This window comes from Miscanthus floridulus, chromosome 2 (assembly GCF_019320115.1).
Source record: "Miscanthus floridulus cultivar M001 chromosome 2, ASM1932011v1, whole genome shotgun sequence".
Classification (NCBI taxonomy): domain Eukaryota; kingdom Viridiplantae; phylum Streptophyta; class Magnoliopsida; order Poales; family Poaceae; genus Miscanthus; species Miscanthus floridulus.
Genome location: NC_089581.1, coordinates 11,202,374 through 11,228,667, shown reverse-complemented (window position 1 = coordinate 11,228,667; position 26,294 = coordinate 11,202,374). Strand labels below are relative to the sequence as shown.

Here is a 26,294-nt window from a genome sequence, read left to right as displayed (position 1 = left end):
TTTATATATCAATACTTCATCATGCCATAAATAGCTAATTATTTCTGCTGTAATTCTGATTACATGTTATATTCCGCTGTCAATTTAAAATGTTCATAACTCTGATAATATGATTACATTCCGCTGTTATAATAATAAATATTATACTCTGATGTTGTATTAAAAGTGATGTAAGAAATAGTTAAAAATAATGTAAGCTTTATTATCTCATTTATGATCCTGATGGAAAAATATGGATTTTCGGGTTCTCCCCTGAGGTGTGCCCAATGAAACCGAGTGATTTAGTGTTGTCCCCTGAGTACTTAGTGTCTAATGAAAGACGAGCGCTCCTGGGAGGTATTAGATTAGGCGGTTCTGCCACAACGAAGGTTGTGGAGGGAGTGCGGCTTGTCGGAAGCCGTCGTCGTCGCCCTCCTCTCTGGTGGCATGGAGGTCGCGGAGGGAGGAAGGGAGGGAGGGGTGGCGACGCGCGAGCGCGGCATGCCAGTAGCGAGAGAGTGGAGGAGCGGGTGAGCAGAGTGAGAGTGAGTGCGGCAGTCACAGGACACGGGATGGGAGGGAGTCGAGCGGATAAAGGGCGCCGCGTGGTCGAGTCGTTCTTGTGCGGGTCCGTCCGGACGGAACGGACGCCCGCACGATAGTGTTATCGTGTCGGAGTAGCCATCATATATACCTTTTGGAAATCTGATAACAAATACCGGTATATAATGCATATCTTTCTCTTAGATTTTGGAAATCTGATAAAAGAAAATAAAATGATGTCACAAGGCATTTTAATTTTAAATAAAGGTCCTCGTGTCTGGAAAGGGATCATATTTTTTTATGTCAAAGGGATCGTATTTTGATTACATAATATTTTTGGAAAGTCTCGAACATTCATCAAGACCACGCATGACGCATTTCGGCATTTCCTCACCACTCTATCCGTGGTGGGTGACCTGGCAAATTGAATCCAAACAAGCAGCCTCATGGATAGGAGTTTTTGAATGAAGAAGAAAAAAAAGGCAAAAAAATTTCCTGCCTCAATTAATCTTCTCGGACTGATGGCGAGAGAGATATTTTGGAGGATTGAGGCGTGAACTGGCAGTGGCAGGTGCCGACGTGCCGCACCCCGGTCCACGTGTATTGGCAATGAATTTCGGCAAAAAAATCGGTCCATTGGATTTGTGGGCACGGATGGCGAAAGCCATTCTGTTCTTACCGGCGATTTTATATAGTGGCAGAAAAAAAAGTTAATTTTAATTAAATCTATCCCCTTCAACTTCGCCAAAAAGAAAAAACTTACAAATAAAATTGTTTTAGATTTTTTTATTGCCGTCCCGGGCTCCCGGCGTCCTCCGGACTTGTTCCTCCCCTGATCCCCTCGTCCGCTTGCGCCTCGCTCTGCCCTCGCGCATCCCGGCCACAACCCATGCTCCTAACCGCGCCGCCGCACGCATCCCCCGAGCCTCCTTCCGCTTGTCGGCTCTGCGCTCTGCTTCTGCACCCGGGTGCGCTCGAGCTTGTCGGCTCTGCGCTCCGCTGCTGGACCGGGGCGCGCGGTGGGCCGATCCATTCGGACTTCGGATTGATCCATCCGTTGTGGTAAGGGACCCCCTCGTGCTTTGATCGATCGTTGTAAGATGAGCTCGGCCCTTGTCTTCGTTTTCTTTGGTTGGAGCAATCGAGTCCAAATCGTTCTCTAATTTCTGGAATCGTGCTCCAATCCGTTCAGTTTGTTAATTTGGCGACCGCTAAATCCTGTTTGTTTTCTGAATTTCGTTGGAGGTTCACCCCCACGTCATCTCCGCTCCTTTTGAGATTCGATTCGGAGAATTGATATTTTTTTTTGGGTTCAAAGTCCTGTGTGAGCGGTAGCAATTATTCTTCTGATCAATTAGCTATTTTTGTGTTCTGTTTACTTCTACTTTTGGAATTAGAGTTCTATATGTTATGTGTGGGTGCATCTGTGGCCGATTGGTCTTGCTTTTAATGCAAGTCTAGCAAAATTTTGCATCTTGGATAGCCTGTGAGTAAATTTGTGGCCAAGTTTGGGTCGCTCTAATAATCTAACAAAATAAACTTTGTTGATACTCTGGTGCTAAGCCTTTTCAACGTTGCTTTTGCAGTTAGTGGAATCGAACTGTTTTTTGAGGCTGCAGAAACAGTTCCTTTTAGTGTAATCTACATATTGCCCGTGCCAATGCGATAAGGAATTGTGTCGATTTGATATTATTGCAAGATGGGCGACGGGGTGGCTTTTGAGGCTGCGAGGAAGATTATCATGCACCCGCTTTATGCGCCAAGGTCTTCACCGTGGCTTGACTTAAAGGTGTTCTATATTAGGGTAAGCAACTGTGTGGTGGATGAGTCTGCGCCGGAGCATCTCACGCTGAACCACATCCCTCTGTCACCTGATACAGTTATCGAGGTGAATGGCCAGCGGAGCAGCATGCATACTGAGTTCATATCCTCCTCACTGAGGAGGGACAGGGTTGACAAAAAGACAGAGGAAGCTACATTTGTCAGCACAGATAACATACGGATGACAGGGAGTGTGAGGTTCCAAGTGTTTGATAAGAATGATCTCTTGCTCACAGGAGATCTAGATTTATGCAATGCCAATGGAGTAGTTGGGGAATCAAAGAACAGCAGCAAGAGATGGAATATGAAGTGTCAGTCATCCACATCATGCAATGGCTTCTTGAAGGGAAAGCTGTCCAATGGCTCGGAATATGTACAACCTATGATTGAGGTTTATGTTGCTGGAACTTTCTCTGGTACACCTATCATATTAACAAAGACAATTCAGCTTATATCACGAAGGAAGTCTGAAATGAAACTAAAGCTTGATTCCATCCCTGAGAATGAAGCAACCGAACAACAGAAGGAAGAGTCAGCTGAGGACACTTTGAAGGTACTTACCATCTGTACAGTGACCTTTCTCGAATGCTTTTATCCAACTACAATCTCACATGTGGACCTTTTTTTTGCCTGAAGCATACAAATTCTGTCTTATGCTTGACACTCACTTGGGAGCTCTGAACTATTTTGGCTTTAAGGGACTCCCCCAGCCGCAGTTATGACTTATGAAACAACTGCGAATCATTCACTATAAGAAACAGCAATGAAATGTAACTTGTTTGCTGTTAACTACTTGTTGATTTACTCACTTTGACCATGCTCATCCAACATGTGACAAAAAGGATTGTTTCAGCAAATACGATCAATTAACTTTATTTCCTATGTATATATGTGTTGTTGCATTGCTATTACAGGACATATCACCGTATTTATATCATTTCTCATGTTAATGCTCACTTTACACATAGCTTCCATATGAAAACCACTGCAAACTTATTCTCATTTATAGAATATGAAAGAAACTTTACCTCATATTGGTATCTTGGTTCATGGTTGATCAGTCGTAAGTTGCATTTGCTTCTAGAACTAGAAAAAACTGAAAATATGAATGTTGTAGCTGACTTGATGCATGGTTACTCTTTTATGAGGACGACTAGGAGATAGAAATGAACCTCATAGCAGTCATTACATGAGCTCAATACCTATCTCCCAATAAAAAATTTGTTGTGTTGTCAAACACGAACAAGTAGGTCCTTCGATCAATTTGTGTTTGGTGAATTCATGTACATGTACGTCCAATTGCTGGTGTACATGGCCATCAGATAAATTGACTGTAGAAGGCTTGAATATTCAAAGGTGCTCTGTGCTCATGTCTGCCGTGCTCATAGGTTATGCCCATTGAAACTGGGAGCTTAGGTAGCTGATTTCTACTGTACCATAGGATATAGTTTCCTATCTTCTATGGCACTCCCAGGGCTACAATTGATGAATTTTGACCTTCAACAATGGAATCGTGTTTTCAAATTTGCTGCGATATGATTTTGTCTACTGCAACTATACAAATGAGATTAATGGTAAATGCATAAGGATAGAGGGTCTGAAGGGAGATTGTTTGCTCTGCTAAGAAGTTGTCTGATTACTCGAAAGACCAGCTTTACTGCTATAGTGATTCAACAAAAAAAACTTTTATTGTATAGTGCTGATTTTATATGGGAAGATGATTTCTTGATGGAAATTGGAAATTCACCTGTGAATTTGGATAGTACTCTGGATATTAATGTCCAAATGAAGGTTATTGGGCTCTCCTGTACAACATTGCAAAAGTGTTCACTTTATTCATGGATACAACATTCACCACATTAGCTTACACTTAGTTGTAGGCCACTTCAGGAACATATTCTTTAAGCCAATGGATCCTATATATCCTATACAAAGCATGGAGTTCACATTTATGATATATGTCACTGACATATAATACTATCCTTATCTTTCCTGTTACTCGTTTCAGGTATCAGAATTCCAGGATTCCAAATCTGAGACGGATGTTGATGTTGACTATAACAGTTTGTACTCAAGGCAGGACTTTCTAGAGGGTGAGGACGGTGAGCTTTCATGGTTTAATGCTGGTGTCCGTGTTGGAGTTGGAATCGGCCTTGGCGTGTGTGTGGGTATCGGATTGGGTGTCGGCCTGCTGGTTCGTACATACCAAAGCACCAGTAGGAACTTCAGGCGGCGACTGCCCTGATCACTAAATGGTCCCCATGAATGTAGATCTGTATTTACCTTGGTCATGTAGGAATCTAACTGTCCACCTTTCCCGTCCATGCTATAGTCACAGATGAGTGTGGTTTTCTGTTCTTCCCTTTCTGCAGTCACTCAGAGTATCCGGTGCTTTCTTGTTTGCAATGCCAATCATTTTTGACCCTTGCGATGTAAATATGAGTCTGGTTAAAATAAGATTGGATGATGTGGTCTGAAATTAAATGTGCTGGTGAAGGAACTTAAGTGACCGGCAATTGTTGTGTTTGTGTGGTGTGAGGAGGGTGATGTTGCACCTACAAATTTGTTGAAAGTCATGTGTCATCTTGTACATTGAACTCAATTAGGTGACCAGTTATTTGAGTCATGGTCTTTTTTGGAGCTTTTTCCAGATTTTGCACCATGCAGCCCTTGTGGTTGCACCTGCAGTGTGATCTGTGATCGCCTTTTAGGTTTAGCCTGTCTTGATATATTTCGTGCTGTTCCCATCCACCCTCCCCACCCCGCCTCCTCCCTTTTCTCTACATCTTTTAAAATGGCATTTGCTGTTTATTGGCCTGGAGTGCATCTGACATATTCTTCTGTTGCTTTGCAACTACAACCTAAACGAATGGGCATCCAGAACTGTGCACAGTGAATTTCGTGGATTGACACTGCAAGTGAGCCTTGTAGGACCCTTTGCCTTTCGTTTGGCTGATAAGTCATGGCTGAAAGTACTGTTGACTTATTTATTGTGAGAGTAAAATATAATTCGTTGGTTGAAAAAGTACGGCTTATAAGCCAAGTGAACAGGGCTTGGTATTGAAGCTGTTACAACAGCTCCTAGCCATCCTGTGTTAGCATGACCAAACATCAATACATTAGCATGTTCGGTTGGCTGGTTCGTTTCGTTGCAGGTTTGTGAAGAAGTACTGTTGGCTGGTTTGTGTGAGAGAAAAATACTATTTCGTCTAAAAATTTATAATTATTTACGACAAGCCACGGCCAATCGAACTGCATAAATCTTTGTACCACGAAACGTAAGCATCTTTCCAAGCTTTTCTTGTACCGAGGAATGCTTGTCAATCACAGCATCTTCACTCACCACCCCTTGATTACCTTTGTAAAATATCCCTTTTTCTTTATAGATAGATCATTTTTTTTAAAAAAAAGGCAAAATCTCAACACATCCACCATAAAGTCATAGAAAGATCATTTTATAATATTATAAATAAATAAACAAAATAAAGGTAAAGTCACAGCAAAATCCTTTACGTTTTGCACAAATCCACATCATGGTCACTTGCCACTACCACCTACCTAACCAAAAGCTACAAGCCTAGAGAGAATCCAAACGCAAATGCCATGTCTCCGTTTCCGGGCTTTGCTTGCGAATGGGGTGAACTGGGGACGCAGCGCAACGCGGTCTAAGTGCAACCAGAGGCAGGCCCCTGTCACCATGGACGTGTGACTTCCAAGGCAATCCTCCCACTCAACCCCAACCGAAAGCATCTACTACTACTACTAGCGCAAGCGAGGTTGACATGGCTGATCTCCCCCTCCTCTCCGGACGAGACACCTCACCCTCTCGCCCTCCCTCGCCGCACGGCTCGGTGTGGTGAGGCAGGAGGTTGAAGACAACGAAAGCCCCCGAACGCTCACGCGCACCAACCCGAGGAGAGGAGACGCCGCGCTCTTTCACCTCACGCACCTAACTGGCTAGCTGACGCCTGACGAGAGGAGAGGTTCATGGTGCAGTGGAGCAGCGTGCGGAGCCTCGACCCCTCCTCCCCCGCCCCGCGGGCGCCGAGAGATGGCCAAGGTGCCCGATCTCGGCTCCGACTTCGCCCAGAAGCTGCTCAGGGACCTCCGCCACCGCCGCGAGCGGCTCGGCTTCGAGTCCTCCTCCGCGCCGGCGAAGGGCGGCGCGCCGAGCACCAACGCGCCTCGGGCTCGGGGTAAGCAAGCTTCCTTCCTTGCCGACCGCCGCCTGTGCTCGCTTTCAACTGGCATTGTGTTAATCTCTTCGCTCTGTTCTCGTTCTGAGCGGCACTGCGCACTGTTCCTCATTTCATTTTCGGATGTTTGTTGCCGTCGAGATAAATTCACCATAAATTTGCATCTGTTCTTGAGAAGAACAAAGGGAGGACAATAAGTTCAGATGATGATACGTCGTACTCTGTAGTAGATAGATTTATTCAATATATCTGTCATGTTCTGCAGATGCTTATTCGAATGCTCAGAAACCACCTCAAGTTCAGAAGCCACAACAAGCAGCTCCTCGGGTAGCAACAAGATCACAAGCAGCAACGAGCATATCAGTAAGCTGCAAATACCCAAACGATCTTACTGAGTTACTGTACCGGCTTAATTTTACCTCTCGTTTACAATGTTTACGTTTCCTCTGCACTTGCAGCGCCGGCAAGGCAACAGCAGCTCCATTGCCAGACCAGGGACGCCGCGCCGCCATGACGCGCCGGCCGTCGCCCATTCGCACGCCATCGTGCCGTTCCAAGGAGGAGGAGGAGGCAAGCAGATGGCGCCCGCGGTCAACGCCGGCGGTGTGGACGTGCAGATGGCGCTGGCCCTCGCGCTCAGCAACAGCGGCAAGCTCCAGAACGTGCATCTCGGCTCCGTGTTCTTCGGCGAGCCGCGCAGGACGGGGACGGCGTCGCAGGCGCGTCACCACCTCCTGGCTCCCGGCACGCACGTCGGCAAGGTGGCGATCGGCGTCCAGAAGCTCAACGACATTCTCGTGGCGTACTCCTCCGGCGGTGCTGCCGGCGCGAGGAGGGGCTCGGTTGAGATCGGGAAGCAGCTGCTCAGAGGCGCAATGGACCTCGAGGAGTCGCTCAGCATGCTTATGATGCTCCAGGACGCCTCGGACTACATGGAAATGGGGAACTCAGGGAACGGTGGCAAGGTGCTGCTGCTGGAGGGCAAAGAGAGCTGGAAGAGCTCTGCTGCGCCGCGTTCGACGACCTCTGCCTCTGCTACTGCAAGGCTGGTAGAGATCGTTGACGGTGATTCAGAAGAGACCGAGCAGGCCGACGATGCAAAGAGCCCGTCAGATGCGTTCTTGCAGATCGTTCCTCACGGCATGTCTCAGAGTTACAAACCGAACCACATCTCACCCTTGCAGTTCGCCGGTGCTGCAAACAATCGCAAGGGCAATGCTACAAGTGTCGAGAAGGATGGTTCAAAGTTGAGGATGCCCAGTCTGATTGCCAAGTTGATGGGGCTGGAAAATCTTCCATCAGCGAAGACGGTTGCAGAACGCAAGGGGACAGAGAGGTTTGTGAAACCTGAGGCGGTGCCAAGAAAATCGACAGCGGCAAATGTGATGGCTGGCACATTACCGATACGAATTATAGCTTCAGAAAGGATGACATCGAGAGGGCAGATCAAGAATTTTCAGACAAGAGAGTGGAATATTAGCCTGACGAAGTCTGAAGAACCTGTGCTGTCAAGTAGATTTTCACATCTCACAGTTGACAAACAAACAAGGCAGACCATGAGGCAGATGTCAAGCAAACAGGAAGGTACAGAGAGAAGAGTCAGTGTAAACCAAGTAACTGATGAGAAAATCGTTCATCAGGATACGAAGCTGACTGAAGACAGCAGCCAGCAAAAGACAACAGTCAGTGCAGGAAGAAAGATGAATTTCCTCCAAAGGTTTACAAAGAATGGAAAGAACAAATCAGCCACAGAAGAGAAAACAATTGTTGCAGAAAATAAACAGAAGCTCGGAAAGAAGCAAACCACAGGCATAAAACAGAGAGACAGTGAGGTGAAGCCAAGGAAGACGAGAGAAAAGTATAACACGGAGAACCTTGCCAGTCCTGGAAACAAGGCTCTAGGAAAGAATGGCAAGGCTGCAAACACAGATCAAATGAGAAGGCAAGCACAAAGTAAGCCGTCAGATAAACAGATCGTGGAAAAGAAGGTGAAGAATTATCGTCAAATGAAGAGTGAAACAGCCATTCAGAGTCTAGAACAGAAGAGGTCACTGAAATCAGAACCAACGCATACGAAAGAGAAGCTTGAACTCATTACACTGACAGAACTGCAGAATGGGGAGTGCACAGAAGTAGATGATACCAGAAGTTGCAAACCATCAGACAACACGCCCGGTGATGATGGTTTATGCGAGCAATCTGCAGCAGAGATGGAAGATAGTAGCACAACTAGAGAGGCTTTGTCATACCAATCTGAAAAGGAACTAACTGAAGAAATCAATGATCCAACCACTGCTGTAGCACAGACAACTCCTGAATCAATTGTTGAGACAAATGTAAGTTTAAATAACAGAGCATTTTGCATCAGTTATCATGAAAGTTAACATCGGTCTGATGGCGTTTTCTTTTTGTGGCTGGTCCAAACATGCAGGATGACAGAGTTAATCACACAGTCAGTGAGACTATACAGACACTGGAAACATTTCCTGAGGGAGAACAGCAGCAGCAGCAACTGCAACAAATGAAAGAAGTGAATGGTCAATCAATAAATGGTACACATACTCTGGGATTCATTGTTGGCCTCTGCACACTCAACCAGTTGTTTACTTATAGAAAATTTTTAGAAATATGATTTTTTTTCCAGTAGCTGTAGTTTACTCGTAGCATAGCAGCCTACCTACTTGCCAGATGAACTAGTGCAATCATTGCTGTTGTTATTGAATGGATAACCTTATGCTTCTGTTGCAGGTTTCGATCATATCGTGAAGCCCAGTAATCCGAATGATTTGAAAAATCACAAGATGGATGTAACATGTGATTCTTTCACAGAGAATCAACTCTTGCTTGCTGAAATGTTGCTGAAGGATCCCTACTTACTTGAAACCGCAAAGGCTATTACCGGATTCCACGTCCCAGTCAGCGTGGTTCAGGTTAACACAGGGAAGTGGTTAGACAAAGGCAACAAGGTTCTTTCAGACATCGGACGCGAAGTGATCAGAAGGAAAGGCAAACGAACGGAGGCGATCGTTGATGTTAGCGTTACACGCACTGCTAACCTGAAACTACAGACGCTGGATGATCTTATCAGAGAACTGGATAGCGATATTCAGTCTCTGCCCATCCCCAAGAAAATTCAGCAACAGAGTGGCCACAGCACAGCTGAAAACCTGAAGATGGTACTCCGCAGCGACATGGAGAACATGCATTCGGATGCTAACTCGGTGTGGAACTTCGGTTGGAACCGCGTGTGGGACCTGCCGATCGAGAAGAATGAAGTCGTCAAGGATTTGGAGAAGAACATATTGGGTGGTATCATCACTGATGTAGCAAGAGAGCTTATCGATGTATCCTTGCGCCATCGGTGCTGTGCCTGTGAGTCTTGACTAACTGGGATATGTTGTAAAATCTTCAGGATAGGGTGTTTTCAGTTTGGGTATGTACGAAGGTTTTCCAGTGGAAACCATTCATATGATTTTTGTATATATATAAAGGGAGGGGCGTCTGCGCATAAATGTGTGCTTTGGTGATACAATTTAAAAAGAGTCCTTAAACTAGCTAATTGACTGGTTAGGTTCAAAAACTTGTTCATTTGTGTCATCGCGGTTCCTAACCTCATAAATCGCTCGTCTAGGTCCTCAAACTTGTTTGCCTGTGTCATATCGGTCCATAAACTTGCAAATCACTCGTTTAGACCCTCAAACTTGTTTTGTTGTGTCATTCCGGTCCCTAAATGTTGCACCGGGTCAATTTTTTTTGAATTGAACCTCGGTAATCTGACACGGATGCGTGAGCTTCGATGACTTCGTATTGGACGCGAACACGTGGATATATTCTTCATATCATAACAAGTAGGACACGGTTTACAGTAGCAATTTATTGAGGAGTTTAGAATTTTTGTCGGGGTCACCTAACCCCCACAAACCCTGCTGGATTCGCCCCTGCACACAAGCAGGGATCAAGATTTGGTATCATAAGGTAGATGATGACTTTAGAGTCTTTTTAGGTGTAGAGATTTATAAAATTGTCCAAAAATATAAATTCAAATTTGTTAGATTCCAGGTAACATGTACTTTAAATTAGAATAAAAAAAATTACCATGTACTCTCTATTTTTAACTCTATAGTTAAATAACTAAATAGGCACATATAGTCTACGGAACACTCCTGTAAATTTATGAGATTTATTTACAGCACAGAACATCATATACAAATGTACGTGCCTATTTAGTTATTTAACTATAGAGTTAAAAATAGAAAGTACAAGATGATTTATTTTAATTTAAAATACATGTTATCAGGAGTCTAATAAAATTGGATTCATAATCTTTAGATAGTTTTATAAATATATATTGAATTTACAAATTTATAGCATTTAGGGATCGGGATGACACAACTGAATAAGTTTGAGGACCTAAACAGGTGATTTGCAAGTTTAGGGACCGGGATGACACAACCGAAAGTTTGAGGACCTAAATGAGCGATTTGCGGGTTCAGGGACCGAGATAACATAGATGAACAAGTTTGATGATTTAAACGGTCGATTTGTAAGTTTAGGAACCGAGATGACACAGTCGAACAAGTTCAAAAGCCACCAATGGACTTTACTCTTTTAAAAAAGAGCAAATCTTCAGAGTTTATGCTTCAACTAGATGTCAGGACTTCTTGCAGCAGCTCCTAGATTGTGCTTTGCCTACGGCATCACAAAAGAACTTCAAACTCTTCAGAAAGTAGTTCATCAGGGCCAGCTCTACCAGGTACTGCTTAAGTTATAATTCTAATAAAACTTTAAACCTTCAGATAATTCATCTAAAAGATCTGTTTTCCTTTTTATTTTCATAAGCAGTAACTAATCAGAGTCGTTGACGTTACTGGATAAAGATTATATAATATCTAAATGAGTATTTTGATAGAAAATGAATACTGAGAGAGTAAAGATAATCAATTTTCATTAGTTGTATGTACTAAATTTATCCACTAAACTTTTAGTACTTATGTAACATAAAATTCTAGACCTTCCTGGAGTATGGATTGATGGGCTAGTACAGCGTAATAATTGGTAAGTTCACAAGATATCATATAGTATCTAAATAGGAAATGTGTTAGAAAATGAATAGGGAAAGTAAAGAGAATTAATTTTGATTACTTGTACATACCAAATTTATCTATGAAACTTTTAACACTCATGTAGGATTCTAGGTCATGCTGCAGCACAGGTTGATGGGCTACTTGCCTGAATAGAAGTTTTATGTACCAGCAGTCCAATATCTATGTCCATTATTCAGTACATTGGTCTCTGAAAAATTCGCACAAGATACATACACATACGCCATACAACTAAACGTGGAGACTACAAACCATCATATAGTTTGTATGGTGCTGCAGAAATCATGCAAATCTTGTAATTTGACTTCATGAATTGGCCTCAGGATGACTGTTGGACAGCTTCTGTTTGTTAGTGCTTGATATGCCTGCTGCATTTTTTGCTTGGCTTTTGGGCAGATTTGCAGACAAGCAAAGGCCACAAGCATGAGCAGGATGATGTCTTTCTCCTCGTCACTCGTTGGTACTATGATGCGATGGTCCAATATATCCTTGAGCTTAGTGCACTGCTCTGTTCGGCAGAAGAATGGAAGTAGCAGATCTCCTGGGTGCTTACCCATGACTACTTCCATGGTGAGCACACTAAAGCTATAGACATCACACTTGTCTGTAAACGCCATTGTGGATGACAGTTCTGCAAAAAGAAATACAACATTAATCAGAATATAACTGACCTGCAAAATCAAATGGATTTGTATATTATGATAATAAATGAGTAAAACATTGTACCCAGGGCTATATAGCCACATGTCCATGAAAAGATGGTGCTCCAACTTGAGCAACTATGCTTCAAATTCCGAGCCATACCGTAAGTCTGAGACACAAGCCTTAAAATCGCAATCTAACAAGATATTGCTACTTTTGATATCACGATGTATAATGGGTGTATCATAGTCATGGTGCAAGTAGGAGAGAGCTTGAGCTACGTCTTTAACAATGGCAACTCTTCTCGACCAATTGAGCTCCTTGGCAAGCTGTTCATCCTGCAAATTGGATGCTAAACTTCCCCGTTGGATGAAATCGTACACAAGAAATTTGCACTTGGAATGAGAACAGTATCCATGCAACTTGACTATGCATCGGTGCCTTACTTTTGTCAACACTTGGATCTCAGCATGAAATGCTTTCTCATCAGTAAAATCTTCAACTGAGTGGAGCAGTTTGATAGCATAGATACTCCCTCCTTCGAGCTCAGCTCTAAAGACAGACCCGTATCCTCCAATACCAATGCAGTATTTATCATCAAAACATTCTGTTGCATCGAGTATGTCTTTGGAATGCAATCTTCCTATCAAAATCCCATATGGAGACCATATCATGAGATTTGCTTTTGTCACTGACTTTTGAAGATTTTCTCCTATAAACAACTGTCATGCATCCTAGTACGAAACAGACACAGCAAGAGCAAGCAACAGTAAGAAGTATTGCCATTTCATTGTTTTTTCCTTTGCTTGATTTTTTTTGTCGAACTCTGTTGTGTGACATGGTGTCAAGCCATAATACTCTCGATCACCACATAGATCCATATTGTGGTCAAGCGAAACCCAGGTATCGACTGAGAAGGTAAAGGTTGCATCAACTCTGCCACTCAAGTTGTTGTACGACCAGTCCAGATCTAACAATTGGTGTAGCTTTACAAGAGTCGCTGGGATGGTACCGCTCAGATTATTTCTGCTTAGATCCAACTCTCTTAACTCAAAATAATTCCCAAACTCTTGTGGTATTGGTCCTCTGTCAATAAGTTATCTGATATGCGCAAAACTGACAAAACCCCGCATTGTACTCTCTGAGGTGGAATGCTACCAATAAGCTGATTGCTACTGAAGTCTATATTAGAGAGATTCTTTAGGAATCCTAATTCTGGTGGCAGCATGCCACTTATCTGATTGTTGGAAAGATCCAAAAGCTCCAGCCTCGCTAAATTTTTTATTCTTCTAGGAATGGGGCCTGACAAATTGCTGCCCCTTAGCTCGTGCTTCTCTAAGTAGACTAAGAGCATCTGCAAGAGTTTCTTATTTTTTCCTCCTAAAACTTGTAGTTTTACAACTCCTAAAAGGGTATTGGGAGGAAAAAAAAGAAAGCCATCCCCAAGAGTTTCTAATAAACAGAAACTGAACAACTGCTAGTAGACCTATAAATCTGACAAGCCTTTGCCTACGAGCCCCCCCTCACTCTCTCTCATATAGTCTATGCTCTCCCCTCTTTCATAACTCTTCTTCCTATGCCCCTCGCCGGAACAGATAGCATCAGAATCTCCAGTGGCTGGGCATCTTTCCTTTTCCTGCCATAGGCCGTGAGCCCGTGACGAGAGCTTTTTACTTGCGTGCTTGCTCCGGCTATCATATTGCCTGCCTATGAAGCTCTCTGGCCAATGGAGGAGCTACTTCTTCCCTAGCCTTTCTCGTCTCTGATTTGTCCATTGACCTTCTCGCGTCTTGTGTGAGTGCTACTACAAGCAAGCGATGGACATGAACGAGAGCGGCGAGAAAGGGATGGAGGGCAACGCGTCCTCCGGCGCCGCCGGCATCCCGATGGAGTGGTAGACCCAATTCAGCGCTGCCGCCTTCTCATGCGCGCCGCCACCGCCGCAGCAGCAGCAGGTTCCCATGATGGACTCCGCCTTCTCGTCCGCCGGCCTGTGGGCGTCCACCTCCCAGGCCATGGCGCTCTCCGACGTCGGCGCCATGTCGACCGCGCGGGGCGGTGGCGGCTTCTTGGCGCCGGTCCCTGGTTTCCTCCCGCAGGGCCTCGGCCATTTCCCCGTGGACCCCGGCTTCATCGAGCGTGCCGCGCGGGCGTCCTGCTTCGGCGGCGGCGGGGTGATGGGCGCTACCACTGGCTTTGGTGCAACTGATCATCAGCCCATGGACAACGCGTTCAGTGGCTCCTCGGAGGCGCTGTTGGATCACCAGAGGAAGGACGACAACGAGATGGGCGAGCCGGAGCTCGGCCAGAACGGCCACGAGGGGGCGCGGGAGAAGGATCCGCGCGACCGCGTAAAGTTAAGCGGAAGTGGCTCAATTTAGTGCCTAAATACTAGAGGGGTGGATTAGAAACCGTTTGAGAGAGATTTTTTCTGATTTTCTTAAAAACTAAGTATTAGGAAGGTAAATAGGAAACTCTTCGAGATGCCTAGTGTACCTGGGATGTGTCCGCTCCGGAACCCATTAAAAGGGGAATTATGAGAGAGACTGAGGGAAGTTAGTTTAGAAAGATTACTTATGGATGCTTGGATAGATCCCGAAAGGTCGTTATTAGAAAGATTTAGGTAAGTTTTGTAAGATTACTTATGGATGCAGGGATAGATTCCGAAAGGTTATTCGGCGTGTTCGCTGGTTGTTTCTAGGCTGGCTGATACTGGTTTGTTGTGAGAGAAAACACTGTTGGCTGATTGAATAAGCTTGGTTGAAACCAACAAGCGAACATGATGATTATTGAAAAGATCAAGATAGGTAAGTTTTGTAAGATTACCTATGGGGAGGGAATAGATCCGTCGAGGAAATTATTGGACAGGTCCAGAACAGAGAGCTCAGGCAAGTATGCAAACTGGAGCTGATCCAACGTGCCTTCAAGAGAACACCCTTCAAGGGATATGTTTGCCATAGTCTGGACAGCATCACTTGGACCATGGCCGCGAGGCACCATAGCACTGCAGAAAACACCAGTCCAGTTACAAGGGCTGTTGCGATTGCTCCATGTTTGCCGGCAGCCATGGGATGAGGGGTCATCGAGACTAGATGTCCATCGGAGGAGCATGTCTGCTTGGTGATCCAGTTGGCTCACCGTAGAAATTGCGTAGCAAAGAATGTTTGGCAAGACAAGAAGAAGCACCAGGGAGATCTTAAAGGTAAGGAGACTCATCATATGCAGTAGTGAAGCTCTAAATAAACTCCTATCTGTGTGGCCGGTGTTATATACTTTGGATCATCTAATAGTGGATCCAGTGGGTGAGTTCTTTTCTATTTGGGATAACTAGTGACTTAGAGATTTCTTCGGGAGTAGGAGACAGAGAGAGAGAGAGTAGGAGCATCTGACCGTCTTAGGAGCTCCCTGCCTTCGCTGGTTCGTCGATGAAGATCTGCACACGGCAGCGACGGTCGGAGTAGCGGTGAAGACCGTGGTGGCGCAGTGCAGTGGCGGCGGCGGTGCTTCCCGTCACTGGCTGCGCCCCTCTGTTAGATCGGAGTAGGGTTTCTAGGTGGGGCGTACAGATCAGGCGAACCTTGTACTGAGAGCCGCCGATCCCACCTCTATTTAATGCGCAGTGTGACGGGGCCCCGCCAGCCATAGATGGACTGGGCGCCCCCGATCAGGGCGCGAGGTCAAGGCCCAAGTGGCCGTTGGGCCACTGTGGTTGGGAGATCAAACCAACATTCTCCCCCTTGATCTCAACTCATACTTTAACTTTAAACTTTGACTTTAATCATTTTCACTTTTATTTGTTCCATCACAGATTAGTACATAGAGCATGCTTCATCGTCACAGTCAATCGCCGATAGACTTAACAGTTACAATACACATCTCTGATCTGAAACAGATTCTTTAACTTTGGGCCCTTTATTGTCCGAAAATCATAGGCTATACCATAAACCCATGTCGACTGTGTGTTCTCCAAACACACTGGGTGGTAAGCCTTTTGTACGCGGATCCGCAAGCACTTGCTTGTTACTTATATGCTCAATACTTTTAGTATGATTCCAGACTTTCTCCTTCACAACGTATAAATTTAACGTCAATGTGTTTGGCAGCATACTTGACCCGTTGTTATAGGAGCGAACTTCTTAAATGGTTATTGCTGTCGTATACCATTATCAATTCTGGGTGTAAATTCTTTTAACCATTTCGCCTGTCCTTAAGCCTCATAACAAGCTATACCATGGTTATGCATCTTTGATGACACCACAACTGTTTCTTTGGAGCTTTTCCACAATAAAACTCCAACTGCGAGTGTTAGCTACTATGTGGGTTTCACTAAACATCTCGCCAAAATTTCACTTTTGTACCCACAACTATTTGAGAGTACTTATTCTTTCTCACTTACCATGAGGCCTATAAATCTTTGCACAATTGCAAAACATTCTCAACTCCATTCCAGTGATCTATATCTGGACTGGACTTCTGCCAAAAAAAAAACATTCCGGATTCATAAACTGTGTCAGGGTAAGTTCTTGCTTATAAGCATTCAGTAAGCTTCCAACAGCTGAAGCATATAGGACGTCCATTTGATCGATCTCACATTTATTATTGGAACACTAAAAGTTCCAAAAACTATTACCCTTGACTATAGGAACAGGCGTAGGTTTATTCACATATATACTTTATTTCTTTAGAATCTTCTCTAAGTATACACTTGAGACAGTTCTAATACCCCTTTTTCTTTTATCTCGGTAAGTTCCAATTCCTGGAACGAATGATGCTTTACCAAGACCGATTCTCATTGAAACTTGAGGACAAAAACTGCTTCTTCTCCAACAGTAGATTAACACCACTACTAGCGAGTAAGGTGCTACCCACATGCAGGATTAGGAAAATAAATTTCTCATGTTTAAACTTTGCATAAATACAATTGTCCTCTACATTCTCTTTAAAACCTAAACTTTCTTATTGTACTGTCAAACTTCAAGAACCACTGTCTTGAAGCTTGCTTTAATCCATAAATAGATTTCTTTAGGCAACATCCCTTTACGTTCTTTTCCTTCCACGATAAAACCTTTTGAGTTATGCCATGTAAACTTTTCCATACAAATCCTCGTTGAGGAATGTGTCTTTACATCTTTCTGATGTAACTGTAAATCGTAATGTGCCACTAATACCATTATGATTCTAAAAGAATCCTTGCAAGCTTATTATAATCTATTCATTCTCTTTGTGTAAATCATTTCGCCACAAGCGACGCTTTATAGCTTTTTATATTTCCTTTGGAGTCACATTTGCCTTGTAGACCCATTACAGCCTACTGTGTTGGCTCCATTGGGAATTACTTCTAAGTCCCAAAAGTATCTGATTTTCTTATTTTTTGAGACCTTCTGGGGTCTCGTGGCACTTTTTTGATATGGGGCTATTGTTACTCTTCATTGCCAAAAGGCAATTGTTCTATAGCCTCATGTATTATAAGATTCTTATTTACTTATTCATCTTCTTTAAAAGCTAACATCAGGTGTTGTATATCCATACAACATCAACATGTATTAAGCAATTTGTTGCTCTAAAAACCACTGTAGTGGATATGTAATCCCACTTCTATTCAAGCCTTAGGTATCTACATACCATGCTCCCCCAGATTACTCCATCTTTTGTAAAGATAGTGTATCTTCAAATTTCTTATTTTGGGTTTAATCTGCAAAAAAACTCATATGGCGCGTTTAGCACCGCCTTGATAACTCTGAACTCGTCAAGTATAAATACTAGCCGACTTTGCTATCTTCCTATTGGAACTATAAAAAGGTCCAGGAATTTAGCTACTTCTTTACTTTAGGGGTATCGTTATTATGACAGTCTTACTCCCTCAACGATCACAATCATCTTTTATAGATCACTTTTATCTTCAATGCATAGTATGCATTGCATTATCTGAAGTATGGGGAAGTATCTTTCTTAATTGTCTTTCTTAACTAATCTTACATTTCTCCCCCTTGAAATATGGTATGAACTTTTCTACCACAATTTCGAAACATTCAGAACTCTTGTGAATGAGGTCACTTTGATTACTTACTTCATCCACATAATTACATCATGCAAACAAAATTCATATAGGAGTACATTTTTCTCATTACACTTCAAAACTCGACATAGTCTTTTATTATCAATACTTCTACAAGTCACACTTGCATATCAATCTTATCTTTTGGTTCACATGCAACTTTCTTTTGTTTTTAAATTCATTGAGTACTTAATGACCATGACACAATCAGAGTGCACGATCAATACTAGGATAGCATAAAAGCTACCTCAAACTTCTCTCCATGTGCGGGATACACTTAGAGCACATGAGTCATCACATCCTTCTCCCGCCATGCGGGATAAGTACTATGCCAAACTCTCCCGCCATGCAGGATTGGTTAACATATGTACTATGCCAACTTTACCCCGCCATGCGGGTATTTTCTCAAACTTTTCCCATCATACGGGTACTATCATAAACTTTTTCCCGCCATGCGAGATATTCCTTTGAACGGACATAATTGCCAGGATTGGCTCGTGTTCAATCATCAAATTCAGAAATAAATCCGAATATTCTTTTAACACACATGTTTAATCCAATGTTAGTCAAATTAAATATGTATATGACTTTTACAACTCTCATAAGTGAAACTGAAAATAAATTCTTCTTCACAGAGAGTACATAAAAGACATTTCTCAATGAAGACTCTCATTGATCTATCTCTTTTCTTGAATCAATGTCCTAGAATTCTTTTCTTTTGAAGCCATTCTTTAAAGAGAACACAGTCCCTTAACCAATGGCATTTTTTCATACAAAACTTGCCCTTAGGCATTTCATCATCTGAGTCACAAGTACCCAGCTCACTTCTCTTTTTGCCTTCAAGAATGAAAACATGGAGGTCTTTTGTCTGAAAAATATTCAACAATATTGCTCATTAAACTTTGAAAACTTTATGTTCTATTCTATATCACCGTTGGGTAGAAATAGAATAAAACATTATTCTTCTACATTAATTCCACATCACCGTTGGGCAGAAATGGAATTAACGTATAGAAATTCTATAATCTTGAAAACATAGAATTGCTTCTCAAAATTAAATTCTCCCGTTGGTTCGAATTTAATTAGAAGACAATCAACTTCATTGCAGCGGAAACATGAAAATACATTTCTCTAGTTTAAGAGCATTCCTAACTTTTCTCTGAAAATTGGTCACTTTGATACAAAATTCATCAAAGATTTAAACTTTAAACATAAAACTCATAGAATTATAATATTGTTATCATCAACGTTGGTCAGAAAATAACAATACCATAATTTAACTTTAAACTTAAACTCATAAATAAATTTATAATATTGTTATTATCAACGTTGGTCAGAAAATAACAATATTATAATTTATCTTAACTATCAACCGTCTATTCCTTCAATTAAAAATTTTTCAGCTGGTTCTAATTTTAACTGGAGGATAAACTTTTCATCATTTACTGAATAAGTATAACTGCTCTTCAAATTAGAAGACAATAAACCTTTAACTTTGCAGCGGAAAATTAACAAAATTTCTTTTCTACTTTTCAGAAATATTTTACTATACTTTTCTACTCTCTGAAAATTCTAACACGTTGGTGTAATAATTATCAGAGATTTTAAATCATTCTTTGAATGAAATCATCAAAATTTGCTTCTGAAAAATAATAAAATAATTTTTAATTATCACTGTGCATTCTAGCCCGGTCCAGCACCGTGTAGCCTAGAGCCTAGCAGCAGCAGTGCACGCGGCCTAGCTGCTCACGCGCTCGGCCCATATGTTACAGCAGCGCGCGGCTTGCAAGCAGCAGCAGTGCACGGCCCGCAAGCAGCAGCAGCGCACGGCCCACCACTACGCGCGCGCCTTCCTCCCCGCGCCCAGGCCACAACCTGGGCCTAGGCCGGGAAAGCTCAATCCCGCCTGGGCCGCTGAGTGGCCCGGTCATTCCACGCCGTTGAATCTTGATCGGACGGTCGTCCTTGCATTTCGCGCGAACAAAACCGGCACCAATGGCCTCACCGTAAAACCCTAACCTCATTTCCTCCCTCCCCTTCTCTCTCATCGCACAGCGCGGCTCGGAGACGCAGCCGCAGCAGCAGCCACCGAGCGAGCGAGTGGACGAAACAATGGAGCAGCGAGCCCCGGCGCCGTCGCCGGCCCCCTCGCCGGCGTGCGCGTTCCCCTGCGGGTGAGCGCGCCGCCGTCGAGCGGCCTGGCCGCGACGCCCCTGTGGCCGGATCCCAGCGAGCAGTGCCCTCGGTCAGCCCTTTCTTTTCCCCCCGGCGCGCGCCGGCGTGCACGACGGTGAGGTAAGCCCTCTGGGTTTCCCTCTTCCCCTTCTGTATTTCTCTTTTCTACTCGGATCTGATCCGATTTGGGGACGAGGATTGGAATTAGGGTTAGGGTTTTGGCAAGTTAGGGTTTGGGCCAATTCGATTCACTGTTCTTCTTTCTTTCCCTAACCCAGTTAGGGTTAGAGTTAGTGAAAACCCTCTTTCTTTGTCTAGATCCGAACGGATTTAAATCGTTCTTATCTTTTCTGTTCTTTTGATTCTCTCCCCGAGCGTCAGCAAGCCGGCGGCAGGTGCTCCATCCCGCGTGAGGCGGTGGTGATGGCAGCGGGGAAGCCCTGGTAAGACTTCCCTCCGGACCATCCAATTTCTTTAGGGTTAGGGTTCTTTAGGGTAATCCGAATCGAATTCGAATCCCCTTCTTTCTTTTTCTTTCTATCACCTGATTAGGGTTTAGGGTTCGATGAACCCTCTGTAATTCTTTTCTTTCGATCCGAACCGGATCTAACCTATCTTTTCTTTTCTAACCGTTTTCTCAACCCTGACAAGATCCACACCTAGGTAAAACTGGCTCTGGTACCATTGTTATATACTTTGGACCATCTAGTAGTGGATCCAGTGGGTGTGTTCTTTTCTATTTGAGATAACTAGTGACTTAGAGATTCCTTTGGGAGTAGGAGAGAGAGAGAGAGAGTAGGAGCATCTGACCGTCTTAGGAGCTCCCTGCCTTCGCTGGTTCATCGATGAAGATCTGCATACGGCAGCGACGGTCGGAGTAGCGGTGAAGACCATGGTGGCGCAGTGCAGTGGCGGCGGCGGTGCTTCCCGTCATTGGCTACGCCCCTCTGTTAGATCAGAGTAGGGTTTCTAGGTGGGGCGTACGGATCAGGCGAACCTCGTACTGAGTGCCGCCGACCCCACCTCTATTTAATGCGTAGTGTGACAGGGGCCCGCCAGCCATAGATGGACTGGGCGCCCTCGATCAGGGCGCGAGGTCAAGACCCAAGTGACCGTTGGGCCACTGTGGTTGGGAGATCAAACCAACAGCCGGTGGTCTTTTCTTGAATTTACCCAAACAAGCCGGAGGTGGTTTCCCGAAGGAACCACCGTCCACGTCATCCAAAATTGTTTTGTCTGTCCGATTCCCGCAACGAGTGGCTCAGATTGCTTCCGCCGGATATTGCTAGGAGCGGATTCTCCTCATTCTCCGTAGCTTCTCCGGCTTCCACAGCTTCTCGCCCGAATCTAGACAGCCAAATATATACCCAACTTCTAATTCTCCTTCCAGACGCTTCTTCCCCTCCCCCAACGTTTCTTCCCGACCCCGACGCCCCTTCTCCCGCAGGCGTCGCCTCTGCCACGTCCGCCTCTTCTCCCGCTGCCACGACGACGGTGGCTGCGACCGCCCTCCTCCTCCTCCCCCCCTCGTGTCATCCCGGCCGGCCCCCCACTGCTGGCTCACCGCGATAGGTGCTGGCGGGGAGCGACGGCGCCCCTGGGCTGCGACGCGGCGCCGCGCGCGTGCCCCGCCGGTGGCCACCACCGGCCACTGTGCCGAGCGAGCGGGCCCCACCGGTGGCTGCCGACGTTGTTGCCCCCCGGCGCTGCCTCCTCCCACCATTTCGCGCCTGCTGCTATGCTCCGTGAAACCCTAGCGCTGTGGCCGAGCAGGGCAGCGGCGGTGGCAGACCCGCGGCGAACAGCGCCCTGCGACGCGGCGAGCATGGGCAGGAACCGTCGGTTCCCGCGGCCGTGGCTGCCCGTTCCCCACTGACACCACCGCGGGCTGGAGCCGGTCTGGTTCTCTCTTTCTCGCTCTCCGGGGCGGCAGCTCTAGCACCCGACACCCTGCAACGTCGGGTCCCTACGCGCATGTTGTGGATCTAGGGAGTTCGCTCATCGCCCCTGTGTGCTCCTCTTTGTTGGCTTCTATTGGAGTGAGTAGCGATGGGGATTTTGTCCCTGTTGCTGCGCTCTATGGTTCTTCTGTCACCATCTCTTTCAGAATCAGGACACCCACTGTTGCATGTCCTGTATGTTGGATTGTTGATGACAAATCGAACAATCATCTTTTTGCAGATATTTTTAGAGCTGGAATTGCTGAAGCAATATGATTATGACTTTGTAGGTAGTTCCTATAAGGTTGTTATAGCATCTTTGTTGAGCACGAACACTAATTAAATTTGAGGTGTTGTGGAGAGACCTAGAAGGCATTCGCCTTTGGTAGATTAATTTGCATGCTCTTGTCTTAGTACCACAGTCAGTTGGCCTCCTTTCCTTTCCTTTCCATCTTACAATAAGTTCAGCGCATCTTCATCTTCGCTTTTTCTCTTTTGTGAGTGTAGAATTATCGGTGCCTAATTTATTTTAGTACTATAATTTGTGTTTACCAAAATAAACTACCTACATTGTCCATTGCCGAGCCAATTTTACAGTTTTTTTCTATCTATGCCTAAATTAGTGCATGCTGATCAGTAGGTGCAGCGAGCCGTTGTGGCAAAATATTGATCTTCCTCTATGATGAACAGGTTCAGTGGTTTGGTAATATAAACTTTCCTCCATATTTTTCTTAAAACTTAACGAATGAGAATAACAGGTAAAGTTGATCGGTTAATTACATTTTGGCAGGTCTGCATAGGCTGTCCAATGTGCTTCCGATATCAATACTGAACAAACCAGGTAACCTATATGTAGTCTTTAGCTTGATTTTGTAAAGCTAGACAAAATTTACTTGATCGAAGGAGCAATGAGGGGAACATAACTCAGCTTAAGGTCGCTATCTAAGTTAAATGCTGCTAGCTCTAACATACTTAGAACAAACTTCTTTGGAAGTTGTCTTCTTGTAGATTCAGTTGTTGTCCTTATTTTGTCACAAATTGGTTTTTGCAGAAACATGAATGCTAATTTTAGTGCCTCATTGTACTGCTTTTTTTTAATCATTGGTGAATTTGCCTTAATAATGTGATTACTTGAAACCTAGCTGTTTAGTGCTACACAAGACTGATTACATATTGGTTCTTTTCAAGGGTCACAACATACTTTGCAGTTTTAAATTTTAGCAATCTGGTCACCTTTAATTTTGTCCTTTACTTAAAATAGGTTTGCTAACCATACTAGATTATGGTTGACTGGTGATCTTTCTGTACATGTTCTGCTCTTTTATTTGTGGTTATTACCAAATAGTATATTTGGAATAGATCACTCTAATTACGAGTTGTATTTGGTTTATGTATCGATCTTTAAAGAAATTGATACATCGTTTACTATATCGTCATAAAGATGCCACAACTAGGCAGCTGTTATGCTTTACCGACAAGTTATTTGATCATTTTAGTTTCAAAAATTCAGTTTTATGTACGAAGGCCCTTTCTCTGACGTTCTACTCCTTTCTAGGAAAGGTTCAGCTAACTGTGTAGACCATTCTGTCTGTACAGGCTATGTCTGTTGTGGTTGAGCGTGACAGGCTGCTGCAAGTGTGATGGTGCAGGAGACACTGCCTGACTCTATAAAGTGCAGCAGCTTCTCGAACAAGCCGCAATGTCACCCTGAAATGTTTTAGCTGCCCACTCCCCGCTGCCATTCTATTCCAAGTATCATATACTCCGTACACATCATGCGATTAACCCACACTCATCAACCCCCCAGGTACCACACGAGTGCACGCACAAGCCAACGAGAATGTATTATTATAGGGTGGGTATCATACGGTTGTTCATTTTAGTGAAGGAAGACATCAGGAATAGAGGAATCCAATTCCAATCTCAAGGTGACTACGCTCTGCTCTCGATCCCTGATAGGAAAAATCGCACTGAGTAGCGAGCAGAGCCTATCGGATTCGGAGCTCTGATTGTTTTGACTTTGGTGCTTACTTATGCAAGTCACACATATGCATGAGCATACACGCACAAACATCTAAATTCACTGCCAGATTAGCATTTGTGATTGTAACTTTTGCTTTTGCCAAAATGGCACTACCAAACCCATAGCAGAACTCTATCTGTCCGCATAGAAAAATTCTTTTTCCCCCTTTTGACCACACTTCAGTATTCATAGTCTCAAAATGTATTAGGCTCCTATATTTTTTACTTCATAGTTGCGAGATATATCATCGTCCAATATTTTTGACTGATGATTTGTTCTTCTTCGCTAATGATTTGTTCTAGGTTACTTTTTCTGAAAGTGGCCTACCTACAAACTAAATTCGATTCATTATTTCTACCAATGCAGTCGTGTCACTGGTGAGTCCTTGTACAGTATATCCAACTTTGAATACCGAAATGTCTGAAACATCTATAATGCGGTTTTCAGGTTCCCTTGTTCAGCGTAACGTTTCCAGCCAGAGCCCTTAATATATCGAGCAAAATTATTTGTCAATTATGTACCCTTTACATGTACTTGGCAACCATAGCTCTAGAGAGCCTTCCTATTTCTCTTGTGGTGAACAGGATACTGCCTGGTGCTCATGCTACATACTTCAGAATCAGACAATTTAGAAATAAACCTTTTTGCTACAAATCTTCAGTTTCTACTCTGTTTAGTGTATGAAGCCACACAAAACAATTCATATCTGCAGGTACTTCTTGCAAACTTTAGTGTGTGTTGATAGGCCATTACAATTTTTTGTTGCACAGAAGTGATTTTATTGTTCAAAATAATAGTCCTCCTAACATTATATCACAAAAGTTATTTTGAGGAACCTGGCACTTTTCCTGTTTTCCATGAGAAAGATTCAAACTATATATTCTGTTATTGTCCATTGTTCACTAAGTTATTGCACCAACAGATCTATTGGGCATGCAGCCCTATATATCGATACAAAAAATGCAAATAGTATGAGGTTGTTTGTAATTTTCAGGTTTTGATGTGCTGAGAAACACCCTATTTACATTCAGGTAGTTATGTTGGTTATGTTGATTTCATAGAAAAAACAAGAATATATCAGTACACCTTTCTTTGCTGTACTACACTATTGTGCTAATTTCATACCATATATGCATAGTTATCTAAACAATATTAAAATATCATATTATGATGGATAAAACAATAGGTCACCTGGATGGCTTATTTGTTTTGGTACACTTAGTTCAATTTTGTTATTTCAGAAATTACAGATTACCACTTGCTCATGAATTCTCGCTATTATATACTCCTATGTTTACTCAACGTGCTATCTTGGTGGATTTTCAAGATGCCGTTCCATCTCCCCACACTGCATCCTCATGTTACACATGCCACAATATATGTTTGGGTTTCATGGCAGAATTAATGTCAACCTTGTAACTGTGAATGAAAAGGCACATGGTGGTTTCAGCAATCGCAATTATTATGCTAATAACATCTACAGGTGGAGCATATGATGAGGTCAAAGTTAAAGTGCTAATAGTCCATCTGCTTAGCTCTTGTTCTCTGTTATTGTGCTTTTGGCAAGAACTCAAATACTTGAATTTGAATCAAAATTCTTTAAGAATCATTTCAATTTGACTACAGTTAACATATTCTGCGGATATGTGGATGAGCTTGAGAGCCAACTCTCCAAACATGGAAGCCTTAAAAAACTCTACTTTTATCATCAGGATCTTACTATAGTAAGTTAATACTGCTTTGTGATTCTCATAGTCCTTTAAATTTTTTCTAAGTACCTAGACTTTTATGCTGATAATAAGTCCTTTTTTTCTCTGG

General features: G+C 43.6%; 2 protein-coding genes, 1 long non-coding RNA gene and 1 pseudogene across 4 annotated transcripts; 3 read left to right on the top strand and 1 right to left on the bottom strand.

Annotated features, from left to right (window-relative positions):
• The first annotated feature begins 1,327 nt into the window (after positions 1–1,327).
• Positions 1,328–4,987, top strand: LOC136516896 (uncharacterized protein At1g01500-like). The gene is made up of 3 exons (XM_066510400.1): positions 1,328–1,584; positions 2,109–2,896; positions 4,352–4,987. Exons 2-3 carry the CDS (start codon positions 2,222–2,224, stop codon positions 4,586–4,588), a joined length of 912 nt encoding a protein of 303 aa, XP_066366497.1. The 5' UTR covers positions 1,328–1,584; positions 2,109–2,221; the 3' UTR covers positions 4,589–4,987.
• Positions 4,988–5,603: 616 nt separating this feature from the next.
• Positions 5,604–10,070, top strand: LOC136516891 (uncharacterized). The gene is made up of 5 exons (XM_066510388.1): positions 5,604–6,539; positions 6,805–6,902; positions 6,998–8,875; positions 8,971–9,091; positions 9,288–10,070. Exons 1-5 carry the CDS (start codon positions 6,395–6,397, stop codon positions 9,920–9,922), a joined length of 2,877 nt encoding a protein of 958 aa, XP_066366485.1. The 5' UTR covers positions 5,604–6,394; the 3' UTR covers positions 9,923–10,070.
• A 1,760-nt stretch (positions 10,071–11,830) lies between these two features.
• Positions 11,831–13,637, bottom strand: LOC136536095 (MDIS1-interacting receptor like kinase 2-like; annotated as a pseudogene).
• Positions 13,638–22,571: 8,934 nt separating this feature from the next.
• On the top strand, positions 22,572–25,093 carry LOC136537917 (uncharacterized). Of its 2 annotated transcripts, none has more exons than XR_010779154.1 (4): positions 22,572–23,294; positions 24,050–24,260; positions 24,779–24,853; positions 24,924–25,093. It is a non-coding gene; the product is annotated as an uncharacterized lncRNA (long non-coding RNA). The 2 variants fall into 2 exon arrangements; XR_010779155.1 differs by having other exon boundaries at positions 24,009–24,260.
• The last annotated feature ends 1,201 nt before the right edge of the window (positions 25,094–26,294 follow it).

Bases quoted from the DNA above. Each gene is read 5' to 3' on its own strand.
- LOC136516896 (XM_066510400.1), top strand. From the start codon at position 2,222: ATGGGCGACGGGGTGGCTTTTGAGGCTGCGAGGAAGATTATCATGCAC. The intron at 2,897-4,351 runs GTACTTACCATC...TACTCGTTTCAG, and splicing joins CAGCTGAGGACACTTTGAAG to GTATCAGAATTCCAGGATTC.
- LOC136516891 (XM_066510388.1), top strand. From the start codon at position 6,395: ATGGCCAAGGTGCCCGATCTCGGCTCCGACTTCGCCCAGAAGCTGCTC. The intron at 6,903-6,997 runs GTAAGCTGCAAA...CTGCACTTGCAG, and splicing joins AAGCAGCAACGAGCATATCA to CGCCGGCAAGGCAACAGCAG. The intron at 9,092-9,287 runs GTACACATACTC...CTTCTGTTGCAG, and splicing joins GAATGGTCAATCAATAAATG to GTTTCGATCATATCGTGAAG.